This window comes from Oncorhynchus masou, chromosome 20 (genome assembly GCF_036934945.1).
Source record: "Oncorhynchus masou masou isolate Uvic2021 chromosome 20, UVic_Omas_1.1, whole genome shotgun sequence".
In the NCBI taxonomy this organism is placed as follows: Eukaryota; Metazoa; Chordata; class Actinopteri; order Salmoniformes; family Salmonidae; genus Oncorhynchus; species Oncorhynchus masou.
In genome coordinates, this window is record NC_088231.1 from 17,166,139 (window position 1) to 17,180,873 (window position 14,735).

A 14,735-nucleotide genomic window follows, 5' to 3' on the forward strand; every position below is an offset into this window, starting at 1 on the left:
CGCGAACTACCCATCACTACTGTCAGCTGAGAGCCGGGGGGGAGGAAGAAAGATGGAAGGGAACAGAGACGAAGCAGAAAAATGTATAAGTATAGCCACTAAAGCTCTTGAAGCAGGAGACAAAGACAAGGCGGTGAAATTCTTAAACAAAGCAGAGAAGCTCTATCCAACCTACAAAGCGAAAGGTAAATATCTACGTTACCATATGTCAGTTAATTTGCCCGTTACACATTAAACATCGATTTACAATAAGATTTGGCAACTTGCCTTGGAATATTGTCACTCGCAATGCACGGATAATACGTAAACGAATACATGATGAAATGGTTAAGTAACGTCATTAACGCTTTAAACTGCTCAGGGCAAAGGAAGAAGTGACGTTTCTTTAAATTGCTAACTAACGTTAGCATGCTATCAGTGTGTACTATGTCGCTAACGTTAACTACTTGACGTTAGCCATTTCTTAGCCCATTTTGTTGATTTGATAAGGTTGACATTATCCACGGTTAAATGTCTCACTTGACAAGCTATGTTTCATTTTAGCTCAGTGTTTTAGCTCAGTGACGAATGTGGACTGGCTATGCTAACTAGCCAATTGGCAAAGCTATTGCTAACTAACTTTAGCTAGCCTATATGACATATCTAAATGTTGGATAGCCAACAAATTCAGTTTTGCATTATGTGGTCAGTGGAGCGAAGTTCCCAATCGGGGATGTTATTTCCCCACATGTATGGTCTTTCGCAATAACAATGTCAACTGACTAAGCAAGTGATGCCTATGCACCAGTAAATTAGCCAGCTAGGGGTTGTTTCCAGTGTCCTCATGACAGAAATGTAATTTTAAAATGGGTATCAATGTAGGCCTGATACTAGCTTAGTAAGGGATTTGGCTAACTTGCCGGACACAAGCCATGCCTGGCTGTGGTTGTATTGATGCATGATGATGATCCAGCAGCTACCTCGGGCCATAAGCAATTGATCTGCTTATTGCTCTCAGCTGCCGTGATGTTTTGTAATTCATTGCTTTGTCTGTTGAAAGTGCTTGTCTGTAATCAAACACTTATGTTTTGTGAGTGAATTGTGTGTTTGCAAGAGGCTGCTTGCATTATGGTCAATTGTGCAGCCTGCCACCTACCAATCATATTTAAAAGCTTCTGAAATTGTCAATACTAGTATGTCAGGCAGGAGACATATTTACCTTGTTATGAAGGTAAATGGCAATTTCCACAGCAGCCATAGCTAATAGAACACGTATTAGCTGAACGGTTGGCTATGTGAAAGCAATTATTCCTCATGTTGGCTTAACTCTCACATCATGCAGTTAAACATGACCATTTACATTCACTAGGAACATTTAGTTGTAGTGAATACTCAAGGTTTGGTTAAATAGTGTTTATAATGGTCACCAAGGAGATGGCTATAGCAGCCTATTCACCTCACTCAAATCAATGTTTATTTGGTAATGTTCATGGGATACAGCAGGTGCAAACAGTACAGTGAAATGCTTACTTGCGAGCTCTTCCTCACCAATGCCTTATTCAATATAAAAAATGGAAGGAAGTAGTCAAGTGGCATTCTCAACTTCTGCTGAGAATCATTTTTGGAAATGGAGTTAATGTGGCTCTTGCAGGATGAGGTAAGGGGTTTGTAGGGATTCCACTGTCAGCAGATGAGGTAACGTGGCTTGTGCAGGACATGAAGGTGTTTGTAGGGATTCCATTGAGTGCAGAGGAGGTAATGTGGCTCGTGCAGGATGAGGTAAGGGGGTTTGTAGGGATTCCACTGTCAGCAGATGAGGTAACGTGGCTTGTGCAGGACATGAAGGTGTTTGTAGGGATTCCATTGAGCGCAGAGGAGGTAACGTGGCTCGTGCAGGATGAGGTTAGAGAGGTGAACAGACTTGTCCACCTCAATCCCTTAATTGAATGATTGACCCAGAGCTGAGGGAACAATGGTAGCGCATTAGCCAGGGCTAAGCTGGGGCCACGGTAAGGAATGATAGGGCAGTGGGCCAGGGAAAACCAAATCATCCTATTCACCTTTTAATTTCAGTTTTTATTTATTTCATTAACTCACAACAAGAAAGAATAGTGGATTCAAGGAGGATTCTGGAAGATTGCATCTTGATTGAAGAAAAACAGCCACCGTCTTCAGTTCAGTGTCATGCAATAATACATTTACTACTTCAACCATTAAGATGATTATCTTTCCCGACATGCCAGATTCTCACTCTGGCGTGTCTATCCAACATAGTGTTCAGTTACCTGTGTAAACTTTCACACGAATTGCAGAGCTGTATTGCACAGTCTGGGTGCTGCCAGAGAGAACAGCGATGCAGTAGGCAGTATACTCAGGCTGTTGCTTAGGCTGCTGCTGCAGTGGTCATGGGTAGACTGACACAGAGCGCTGCTTTGTGTCATTGGAAAAGCTTAGCACATTCTCATTGAGCAACCAGAGCTGGATATATTCGCCTGCGGCTCTCATGGAAGCATGACCAGATCTCCACTACAGCTCGTCTATGGAAGCCAACTGGATGCTGGGAACAATGCAACCTTAGTTTCTGTGTGAACCACTGATGTTCCCTTGCATGGTGGTCTGACTTTCAAGAGCCTAGTGTTTCCCCTTGTAAGATTGAGTGCCAGTTTTCCAAAACCAGATTAAGACGAGTCCTTGACTAAAAAAACACTTTCGATTGAAAATGAGAACGCTTTTTAGTCGAGGACCCGTCTTTAATCATGTTCTGTGAAATTTGCCTTTGAAGTGCTTAGCTTTGTCTCTCTTTCTGAATGTGCCATGTCATGCTTTGTTCTGTCTTCTCTCTCTCTTCCCTCCTAGCCTTGTTGGACACCTTGACGAGGAACGGCAGCTCTGCGGGGAATGGCGCGCACTGCAGACAGCGTACTACAGACAGCTCCTCGGAGAGCACCAAGGCCCGGGCTGGTGGGCAGGACCAGGAGGCCGGAGGGGGCGAGCCCAGCACCAAGGGCTTCACCAAGGACCAGGTGGAAGGAGTGCAGAGGTGATCAGGAGGCTTTTGACTTTTTTTCCACTTGATTGCTCACTCACGTAATCTGTTTGGGATTGGCTATCTGTTTGTAAAATCTCTGTTCAGCCCTCCCTGACGGCCGTATGGTACAATCCTCTGTCCCACTTCTCATGTGTGCAGCAGGCAGGCCTGTGTGTGTAGTTGTTGCTTCACTCTGGTGCATTCTCATGTGGCGATTAGGGCGGGAGAGCCACTTTCAGCCTGGTTGGTGTTGTTGACCCTGAGTTTTTGTTATCAATGTGAATTTGGGAGACTGACACTTTTGGGTGTTCTTTTTTGTTTGGCTACCTGTTAAGATGAGGAAATGGAGGATTGTAAAATTCCCTTACTCACCTGAATTTCCTGTTGTGTGTGTAAAATAGATCATAAGTTACATTTTTTTAATGAACCTGATGGTGGTTCTTCCTACAACAGGAAATTGATAAGGATCTGTCACACATCACGTGAGCTCTCACACAAATCAGATGTATTTTAGATGAAACTGGACGTATATACTTCGCACCAAAATAATTAACCTATGTACTCCGTGTCATTCTGTCTCAATCGAGGGACCATTAGTCAGTGCTTTATGCTTGACATTCTGACAGTAACCGGTCCTTCGAACCGGATGATGACTGAACCAAAGATGGGTGAAAAGGAAATGGAGGCGGAGAGGGAAGAATTGTCTCCACTGGAAGGAAGAAGAGAGGAGGAGAGAGCAGCTGAGGGAAAGGTCTTGGAACAAAGGAAATATCCAGGAACAAAGGAAATACCCAGGAGCTAAGCCAAAAGCAACAAAGCCTTCATCCTCAACCACCAGCAGCACCTGGTTATCTTAAGGATTATGTGGTTGAGTTTCCGACATCAAAGGGCAAGTCCACCAGAGCTCAGTGTTGATGGATCAACTATACGTTTCAGCCATCAACCATCCCCTCTGAGCCAAGGACCGGAAACTGCTTTGGAGCAGGGAAGTGGTCTACATGAAGAACCCATGGAGGTGACTCCCACAGCACAGGTCGACCAGCTTCCTGAGGCAGGCTCCACTCACCCCTTAACTAATGGGAAATCGTGAAGCACTCTAGACGGAGTGGGAGTTTGACCAGTGGATACCCCTTTGGAAGTGGCCATGGCAGTCGCCATTCACTAGCCCTCAGCAATTCACAGACCGCTGTCCTACAAGACAGGATGAAACTATTAGCTTTGGAGGAGAGTGTCAGATTGAGGAGGAACGACAGGCTGATGAACGATGTCACCAATTGGATGTGCAGGCCCGTAGAGCTCTACAGGAATTCATTGCCAAGGACCTGGCACAGCAGCGACGGCACCGTCAAGCCAGAAGGGAATTGGAGGAGGCACGGATGGTCTCATCCTTCCTGGAGAGGAATGAACAGGGAGTTGACCTGACCACCCCTCCACATGGACCTGACCTGTCTGCCTTTCTTTCCCAATCTGCCCCTCTGGTACCGCAAGGCACACAGTTCCCAGAGGCTCCGGGGTCAACAGCCAGCACGGGGGACAGGCCGCTCCACCAACGCCCTCTATGCCAGTGACACAAGTTAGCATTCCCCCATCTGGACAAAGCATCACTCCTTCGCCTTTCCGCCAATTACCAACCACGGCAAATCGTTCCTCTCATCCAGGGCCAGGCCAGTCCTCAAACATCAGGTGGGAGGGCTCTCACCCAATTCCGTCTGCCACCAATGGAGGGTCTGGGACAGTAGGGGACCGGCCCAATGAGGCCTCAGTGGGTTCATCAGAAGTCCCGGGTTTATCCTTCACGCAACCAGAAGAGGGAGCCAACATTATGAAACTTCTAGTATCCTCAGCCTATGGAATTCCCAGACCCAAACTGCCATACTTTGAGAGCGGAAAGGAGAGTGAATTTGTCCTTTTGGAAATGGCATTGGAGAGCCTACTGGGTATTCACAGTCAACTGTCAGAACGCTACAAATACCAAGTACTAATGGATAATTTACGGTTTCCCAGTGCATACAGTCTGGCCCAATCCTTTATGCACTCCCCAACACCATACACTGCAGCTCTCCAGGCCCTGAAGGCCAGATATGGTGAGCCACGCCAGCTAGTCCAGAATGAACTAAACAACATCCTGAACACCTTTCCAATTAGGCTAACCCGTACTAGCCTGATCCCCTAGTCTTTTACCATGGTAAGACCCCCATGCCTTACACCTGGGCTCTGAAATCCATGTCCTCTCAAACCCTTTCATTAGCCTGTGGATCAGGGGTCTCCAACCTTTTCTAGCATGAGAGCTACTTTAAAAAAAAAATCAACAGCGCAAGGTGCATTTTATTTTCTAGCTATCAAATGGGCACATTCATCTCTCCCCTGCAACTCTCTTCCCTGGTCCTTAGTGTAAAAGAGAAAGTAGTGTTTCATTTTCTGTCCATATATCTGGTAAAAATAATTAAGCAATGAGGGCTGAGGTGTGGTAGATGGCGACTATACCACGGCTAAGGGCTGTTCTTAGCACGACGCAACATGGAGTGTCTGGACACAGCCCTTAGCCGTGGTATATTGGCCATATACCACTACCCCCTGAGCTGCCTTATTCCTATTATAAACTGGTTACCAAAGTAATTAGAACAATAACATGTTTTTATATACTTTCTGATATACCACGGCTTTCAGTCAATCAGCATTCAGGGCTCAAAGCACCCAGTTAATAAACAACTCTAAGGGGGGCCCTATAAAATCTGCGATTCCGCTCCCAAAATAAATGGACTATTTTCCCCAAATTATGTTCTGTTAAATTTTTCACTCTTAAAATGACTATTGTTCATAGGGAACCAACGGAATGGGATGTTCTGAGTCCATGTGAATGCTTAAATCACATCAAGACAATTTAAAAAATTATAATTGCGCTTTTGGCCTTTTAATTTATGCATCTAGTGATTGGAGAATTTGCCATCTATGACGTGCCGGTCTAGCGATGATTCTCTACTACTCATTTCATGGCAAAGTTTGCGAATGAGAAATAATAGATATAAATGATATACTTACTCATGATATACTTTTGATTTGAACATGTAGATAGTTTTAGTTTTGTAAGCTAGGCTACCTATTTAATTTATGGATCAAGCCTTAGCAGTCATTCTGATCTTTGCAGTTAATGTTTAAGTGATGGTTTTGGGGACTGTATTTATGGCAACCCACAAGACAGTTATGACATCAACAGGCTACACACAGAGTGATAAACTCATGTACCACATAGACACACAGGCAATATTGCTGGAAATTAATTGGCAGATATTGCCTTATTTAAAAAAAAATAATAATAAAAATGAAACAATTGTTTGTTAATAGTGGATAACCAGGGGTGGGATAATGTTGCGTTGATTAGATATTAGCTGGGAGTTTACGGTGTGTGATACTTATGAGATTGTTTGACAGTTTGCGGTCGAATACGTGAAAGTCAAGTGATGTCAAACGATCCATTGTGTCCAGATGCCCATCCTGGTGTTAAGCAGCGGTATTCAACGTCTGGGTCAGTGTAGTCGCCCAAAATAAACCTCTATTTTTTTACGGAGGGACTAATAATTAACAGTACAGATTATTATTTGGGACAATATATAATTGTTGCTAAGAATCATTTGAGAAATATAATTTTACTGAGTAAATGTATGTATTGGGTTCTTTTGATAAGAGATGAAAAGGCTATCAATAGAAGGTTATTTTTGATGTAAAAATGAGATTTTCCAGATTAAGGCTGTCGTTTAGATTGTTTTGGGGGGAGGGGGTCGTGGGAAATGTTAAAGTAAGCTATGGTTTAAATGCCAGGATGTTATACTCATTTGGGCTCATCTAGTTGCATTTGGTGGGCACACCTTTCCACTATACATTGGAAGAGGTGGGCTGCAAGGGATTGGCTACTCGAAGAGAACTTGGGCCTAACAAAGCTATTTATTTGGGAAGATGCTAAATAGCGAAGCTTCTGCGTGGCATTTCAAATGTAGGCTAAGTAGAGTTTGTACTCCTTAAAATGATCACGAGTATTGCATTGTAGGCTACATCTTTGAACACGGAAGTGTTATTCTTTTTTGGGGGGAGTGGAATTTCTGGCTTCTCAGTTTCTTGTTCTCTTGGCCATCAGCGCTTTTAAACTAAATAATAAACCATCTTTTGTCAGTGTGTCTGCACTAGGGACTCGGGATGTGGCTGCATTATTGATGTCATGTTAATCAGGCCTTTTGATTTGAACATATAGATAGGTAGTCTACAAAACAAACTATTTAATCTAGGGATCAAGCCTTAGCAGTCATTCTGATCTTGTTCCCAATGATCAGTGCTATGTTACTGTCCAGCGGTTCTGAATTTGCGATTCACCTGACTTTTTTTCTTCTGTTCAATAGTCTTTTGATTTGAACATTTTGAGTTCTTGTGTGTGTACTACACCATTTAATTTATATATGCTACAGCACTTTGATTTCACTAATAAATATTTTGAAATTGAACTAAATGATCGGTTTCTGTCTTCAGTCCTTTTTAAATGAGAGATATAACATATGTCAAACTCATTCCATGGGTTTTCGCTTCTCCCTTGTACTTGATTAATTGTCACTGATTAGTAAGGAACTCCCCTCACCTGGTTGTCCAGGTCTTAATTCAACAGAAGAAGAAAAAACAGCAGACACTAGGCTATAAATGGAATGAGTTATACACCACTGGGCTATATGGTCTACTGCAGTATAGGTTGAATGTGATAGGCCTACTGAGGCTGGTTATAGAGAGACTATAACTCCATTCCTGATTAGAGAAATGAATCAAATTGGAAATGTGCTATTATCAGATTGGTTAATGAAATTCATCTCTGTTGAATTTGGTGGGGGGGGGGTCGACCCGCATGCAGCCCCACCCACTCGGCCAATCAGTAACCTGAACGGTACGTGCTAAATAGTATGTTAGCTAGTATGGGTCTTTGGCCACTGATTGTTGTTGGACCCTGAATCATACCAACCTTGGGGGGAGGGGTGTTCTAGAATGATCTCCCTTGAGAGTTCTTGTTAAACACCTTTCTGTGTCACTGTTTCATCATTGCTGTCCCCATAGGCCAGGGTAGGTGGCTGGGACTGGGAGCTCCGGGCGACTGATGTCCCTGGTGAACAGAAGTGTTGCTAATAATGGGCCGAGTGTCGCCTAGGCCTCCACCACCTTCCCCTAGCGAGGTCGTCTGACGGTAGTTAGATGGTTCTATTGGGCTCCATGTTTTGTTTTCTCTAGCATCTTTATGGTTCGTTAATTAACCCTGCAGTTGACCGACAGGATCACTCATAATCCCCCAGTCCAGTGTGGTGTACTCAGAGGGGTTAAACTTCTCTACTGTACTATGAGCCAGCCAATAACACACTTTTTTTATGTAGAGAAGGCTGCTGTTAACACTTACTCAGCTCAACATTTTGGAGTTGGGTTTGAAGTTGAAGCCTGTGGAATATTTGCAGTGTTTGCTGAGCTAATGACAGCAGACTGGTTGTCTGTGTATTTGTATGCGAGTCTTTCATGGCAGAGCTGTTTGGGTGGCTTGTTGTGGTCGGCTTTGTGCCATTGGTGGTGTGTGTGTGGGCCATTAATCAACTGCTCAATGAGGACACTGCAGTTTTCTACACACCATACTACCCCTATGGGAACCTCACTCGGCAAGGTGCCCATAAGGCCAGTGAGAGGGGAAGGGAGAGGGACTGAGAGTGAGACAAAAGAGAGCTGTGACACATCTTGTTATGGCAACACTCACATAGTGCTTGGTAGGCCTGACCAACATCTAGTCCCATTGTAAAGAGCGTAAGACGGTATGTTTGTTTACTAAGATGCTGTGTTTGTTTAGAGACTAACCTGTATTTTTTTGTTAAAACAGGCCTACATGCAGTGTAGGGTTTAACCTCCAATTGAAAGGTACACAGTGACATCAGCATATATTTGATTATTCTAATTGAATGTTAATGTAACAGTCTGGCAAGTATCTCAGGTGGTTCTCCTTGGAGACTGGAGGCAATCTCTCTTCTGCAGGTCATGCAATACACAGAGTCGATTGCGTTTGAACTCTCCTGCTCTGTTCTACCACCAATGTTGATTTGCCCTCTTGTGGTTTCAAATGGTACTCCAGGAGCACAGTTTTTTTTAAACCCAGAGGCGCAACTTTGCGAGACTTCCTGGAACGCTTGCGAAACAGACCAGAAGTGAAAATTATTCACTTTGGGTGTTTATTTTCTCTAAATGTAAAGGCACAACCTAGATACTTTCCAAACACTAGCTATTGAAGCAAAACATATCCATTAGAGGTTTTTTGTATTGCTTGTGGGCCAAATGTGATCTGTGCTACAGCCCTCATGATTAATCAGATCCACTGCATTGTAATAAACTAGGTCTATATCTGTTTCCTGGACATGTGTAACATAGCCCTGATGAATCACTCACTGTCATCTCTCTTCTTAAAGGATAAAGCGGTGTAAGGACTACTATGAAGTCCTTGGCACCAGCAAGGAGGCCAATGAGGAGGAGTTGAAGAAAGCCTATAGGAAACTAGCACTCAAGTTCCACCCAGACAAAAACCAAGCCCCCGGAGCTACAGAGGCCTTCAAAAGTAAGAAGTTTCACATGCATTGTTTTTGTGTTCAGTGCCAATCACATTTATTTGGCTGTAATGTAGGCTACAGGTCTTCACAGATCCACCTGTACCCGATTTCGGGACCTGGGCGAGTCCGGAACCAGAATTCTAATGTCACAGGTCTGGGTTGGATCTGTTATGATTGACACAGGTCTCAGGTATGTGTAAATTTAACCGACTTGTCCGGAAGGTACAAATCCGAACGCAACTGCTGCAGTAGAGGGAGAGATTGTCTCATTTATGCTGCTGCTCTTGTTTTCACGAGTGGCGGTGTAGGTTGTTGGCCAATCATTAGTCATCAGTGGCAATGGGCTACAGCCATCGAGCCTTACTCCGTGTGTGGCAAAAGTTAGGAGATATCTAATCAATGGAAGATGGAATTAAAATGACTGAGTTAAAAGAGAAGAATAGTCTGCAAGAACCAATAGGTAGGCAGGCTGCTACTTATCTGAATAGAATTGTTTAACTGTAGGATCAAGAAGCGTATGCACTGCAGCCTCAGCCTTCCTTAACTAGTTTTCCCGGTTTGATGCAGTTAAGACGAGCACTACGTAATCATATTTGATGATAAATAATCCAGCTATGGCAGCTATTAGTCTACTATAGTGCCAGTCAGCTTGGTTGGTTGCTGTCTCTCCCTCCCGCCTGCTAGAATGGTCTCTCTCACTCAGCTCTGGTTAATAAAGTAGCTTTCAAAAATGACTTCTTCTGCTTCACCTCACTGATCGGACCGGGTCTGGAACAAGTGAGCCCCTACAGCATTGTTAGCAGCCTAAATTTGACCTGACATTAATTGAATTGGAATAGATTGAGGACTGGCAGAGTATCTACGTCTGGCACTCCGACGTGAAGTTTGCAGATCAGTGTTAAATGGAGCATCGGATCCGAACCAATGTCTACTTTTTCGCTGACTTAATGTGACACTTATTGACCATGAGTGTGTTGTGGTTCTAACAGAGATCGGCAACGCATACGCCGTGCTTAGCAACCCAGACAAGAGAAAGCAGTATGACCTCACGGGGGCGGAGGAGCCGACCAGCCCTGGCCACGCCCACAGCCAAGGGTTTGACTTCCACCGGGGCTTCGAGGCCGACATCACTCCCGAGGACCTCTTCAACATGTTCTTCGGAGGAGGATTCCCCTCTTGTAAGAGACACGCATACATTTTGAAGTTAATTTCATCCAGTGATTGTCGAGTTTGTCTCTAAGTTTAACAATTAAATACAATTGTCTTGCTCAAACATGAATGTTTATTAAATGAGTATTGTATTGCAAGTCTTTGCCGAGTCAATAACAGGGTACCTCCTCTCCACAGCGGCTGCCCACACGTTCACCAACGGCAGGGCGCGATACAGCCAGCAGACGGACCAAAGGCGGGAGAGAGCAGAGGAGAGGGGAGAGGTATGCATGCATGTCTGGCATCTACACTGCCACATGTATACTGTGACTGTCAATATAATACCTAGTGAGTCTGGGGTAACTTCAGGTCAGACCTCCATAGCAGACCCCCCTCTACAAGCTATGGGAGTCTCGGCAGCATATTGCAGGCTCTGTTTTAGTGAAGGACGCAACCGTTCCAGCCTTGACTGGGATGAGCTCTGGTTAATTTCGGTGTGCTACATAGTAAAGCAGGGAAACATGCAAAGTCACGAACAGGACAGTACATGTCTTAAAATATGAAATAGTAATATATGCCATTTAGCTGACTCTTTTATCCCAGGCGGCTTAGTCATGCGTGCATACATTTTACGTATGGGTGATCCTGGGAATCAAACCCACTATCCTGCCGTTGCAAGTGCCATGCTCTACCAACTGAGCTGCAGGACAAAATAGTGTATGCTTAGTGATTTTTGTCATCTGTTTTCCAGGGAGGGTTCTCCATGTTTATCCAGCTGATACCCATCGTTGTACTCATCCTGGTGTCCATCTTGAGCCAACTGATGGTGTCTACCCCCCCCTACAGCCTCTACTCCAGACCGTACGTGTACACACACACGCTGGGGTCGTGCTCAGTATGGATCACAGTACTTAAAGGTTTTGCCACAGAAAATGAAAATCTGTGTTCATATTGGACACATCATGCATTTAAGTGGTACCACTCAGTTTCAAAATGTTTTCTCCCACCTGAACATGGCCCAGGCCTTTTATTCTGTACCCCTGCTCCACATGCACGGTGCTGAAAAATACTGTCCAATGGTGACATGGTTGGTGTATGTAACGGACACACCTACCAGTAAAGTACTGATGCATTTGTGTGCGTTTGATCATTCCCATTGCCTCTTCTCTTCACCAGGTATAAAAAGCTATACATCTCGCTGCTCTCAGAACAGCCGTATGTAACCTGATGCCTGTCCTCTGTCCTCTCCAGGTCCACGGGCCAGACGGTGAGACGGCAGACGGAGAACCTGCGTGTGGATTACTACGTCAACAGAGACTTCAAGACAGAGTACAAGGGCTCCAATCTGCAGAAGATTGAGAAGAACGTGGAGGAGGACTACGTGTCTAATGTCAGAAACAACTGCTGGAAGGAGAGGCAGACGAGTAGGTGTCCATCATGCCTCTATTAGTTGGGCGGTATTCCGATGTTCATACCGTTTCTGTACCATACCAGGTACTACCAGAAGTATTAAAACAATTTAGGCAACGGGGATCTTGATCCCGGAGGAGATTAAATGTCTCTGCTGTAATCTAGCCACGTACCTAGCAAGTTAGAAAACCAAATGCCTAGCTGAAGCTCTGACCTGGATATAATTAATTTGACACAGATTTCTTATAGGTATAAGCAGTGGCGTAGCACGCAGCCCCTGCAAGGTATAATTACAGTGAGGACTTCAATCAAATTAGCCCCATGTAAAGCAATACAAGTTACCCGTACAAAACACGCATTAATTTCCTTTTATTTAGTGACGAAAGCATTCCCTCGACGTAGCTTAGTGTGACATGGTTGATATTGACTGAGTCTTCTGTTCATCTCCCCCTTCTCTCTCAGAAACAGACTTGCTGTATGCTGCTAAGGTCTACAGGGACGACCGCCTGCGTAAGAAGGCTGAGCTGATGACCATGGATAACTGCAAGGAGCTGGACAGACTAAATGACCTGTTCAGGGGGGGCTGAGCCCGCCCGATGCCGCAGGCTCCCACAGGACGCTTTTAGAAGAGATATATGAATAGATATATAATATGTATGTAAATGTTTTTGTTTTTTTAGGAAAACCATGGAGATTGAAAGGAGGAAAAATAAAAATAGCCTTACCGTTGACGTTATAAGTTGTCCCCATCCCTCCCCCAGTACCCATCTTTCCATCCTCCTCATCACCCCCTCCTTCCTGGGAACTGCCTTGCTGCATCTCAATGAACCAACTGAAGAATAGACCAACCTCCCAAAACACTTGAACCACAACTTTTTCTCTTCTATCTTTGCTTGTCTTTTTGTGTTTTCTGGAAATAAGAACCCACTCTGGAAATGAACACTGACTGGAAAAGCAGAAGGCATTGTGGTGGTGCCTCGAGTATTGAAGCGCCAAGCATTCTGCTGTAACAAGCAAATCACCGTCTTCACTCTAGATAACTACTTCACCTGCTTGACTTAAACAAGATTTTTAGGCTCATCTGGAGATGCTGCCCTCCTTCCAATCCATGCGTTAGCAGTGCTAGTATTGTGAGGAACCCAGAGAATGCTTCCTAGCTACCACAGTGGAACCCACAGTGGAACCTTGTGTGGAGTTACATGGACCTTGAAGTTCATTCCACAGATGAAGAAATGACCACGGTCTCACTTGAACTTTTTTTTGCCTGGGAAAAAATGTGAAGTTGGAACCATAATCTTCATCAATTGTATATTTTTCATTTCGAATGTTTGAAAATTTATGGAGTTATTTAAGTAGAAAAACCAGGTTTTTCTTCATTGCTCGATTTAATCATTTGAATAAACAATAAATTATTACCAGAAGCAGTTTTGATTTGTTTCGAGCACAAGAGCTTGTGCAATTGTGTGTATGAAGCAGATGGAAGGGCAGGTTAAACACCCTTTTAAAATGTGTTCATAGTACTCAGACTGTAGGCCCATTCTCTCCACATAATGTTCTCCCTGGCATACAGATCTGTTACTCTAGTAGTTTGTATACAGTCTCACTTTCATTTTGCAAGAAGCCTTGTTCTCAACCTAATATGGCCTCACCATATGAGGCTTGCAAAAGATGTTGTGGATTTGTATGGCTACATGCTCCGGCTTGGTACCCAAACAGGTTGGTACTGTGATTCTTAAAACTGAAATGCAAGTAAACTAGAAAGGAGACTTTGCTGTTTTTCCTGGAAGTCCATGAGAATTGTGGTGTTTCTGAAAAATACACAAGTTATAGGCCTACAGTGATTATCACGTGTATTGATCAGTGGTGGGAAAAGTACTCCATTGTCATACTTGAGTAAAAGGAAAGATACTTTGTAATTTTCTATGAAGGTATGTCACCCAGTAAAATACTAAGTATTTGGTGTTAAATGTAAATGGTTTTAAATGTAGCAAAACTAAATGGAACTGCTAAAATGTACGTAGGTAGTAATAGTATAAACCACTTCAAATGCTGTATATTAAGCAAACCAGCACACTTTTCTTGCCTTTTTTAAATTTTTTAAATTGACATAACTGGGCACATAGACAATTTTCAAAGGAAGCATTTGTATTTAGTGAGTGCCAGATCAGAAGCAGTAGGGATGACAATGGATGTTCTCTTGATGTGTGTGAATTGGACCAGTTTCCTGTCAAAATGTAAGTACTTTTGGGTGTCACGGAAAATGTATGGTGTAAAAAAGTACATTATTTTCTTTAGAAAAGTAGTAAATTAAATGTTGGCAAAAATATAAATGGTAAAGTACAGATACCCCCCCCCCCCCAAAAAAAAAAAAACCTACTTAAGTAAAAATACTTAAGTACTACACTGATTAATATTGCCTTAAAATAGAAAGCAAGACCAATTTATCAGTAAAAACCATAAAATCGGTCATGAATATACGTTTGTTCGTGGCATGCATGAACTTCGAACATCTGTGGGCGTTGAGTGACCACGTGTACTGTAAGTGCCATGTATCTATTGGCACTGAT

The 14,735-nt window shown here is 43.6% G+C and overlaps 1 protein-coding gene across 1 annotated transcript; it reads left to right on the forward strand.

Annotated features, from left to right (window-relative positions):
* Positions 1 to 13,589, forward strand: LOC135507057 (dnaJ homolog subfamily B member 14-like). The gene is made up of 8 exons (XM_064926578.1): positions 1 to 185; positions 2,836 to 3,019; positions 9,472 to 9,617; positions 10,599 to 10,787; positions 10,957 to 11,042; positions 11,510 to 11,619; positions 12,010 to 12,182; positions 12,631 to 13,589. Exons 1-8 carry the CDS (start codon positions 53 to 55, stop codon positions 12,753 to 12,755), a joined length of 1,146 nt encoding a protein of 381 aa, XP_064782650.1. The 5' UTR covers positions 1 to 52; the 3' UTR covers positions 12,756 to 13,589.
* The last annotated feature ends 1,146 nt before the right edge of the window (positions 13,590 to 14,735 follow it).

What these genes read in the sequence shown, in the direction of transcription:
- LOC135507057 (XM_064926578.1), top strand. Translation starts at nt 53, where the DNA reads ATGGAAGGGAACAGAGACGAAGCAGAAAAATGTATAAGTATAGCCACT. An exon ending in TACAGCCTCTACTCCAGACC is followed by an intron (nt 11,620 to 12,009) that starts GTACGTGTACAC and finishes TGTCCTCTCCAG; the next exon opens with GTCCACGGGCCAGACGGTGA. An exon ending in CTGGAAGGAGAGGCAGACGA is followed by an intron (nt 12,183 to 12,630) that starts GTAGGTGTCCAT and finishes CTTCTCTCTCAG; the next exon opens with AAACAGACTTGCTGTATGCT.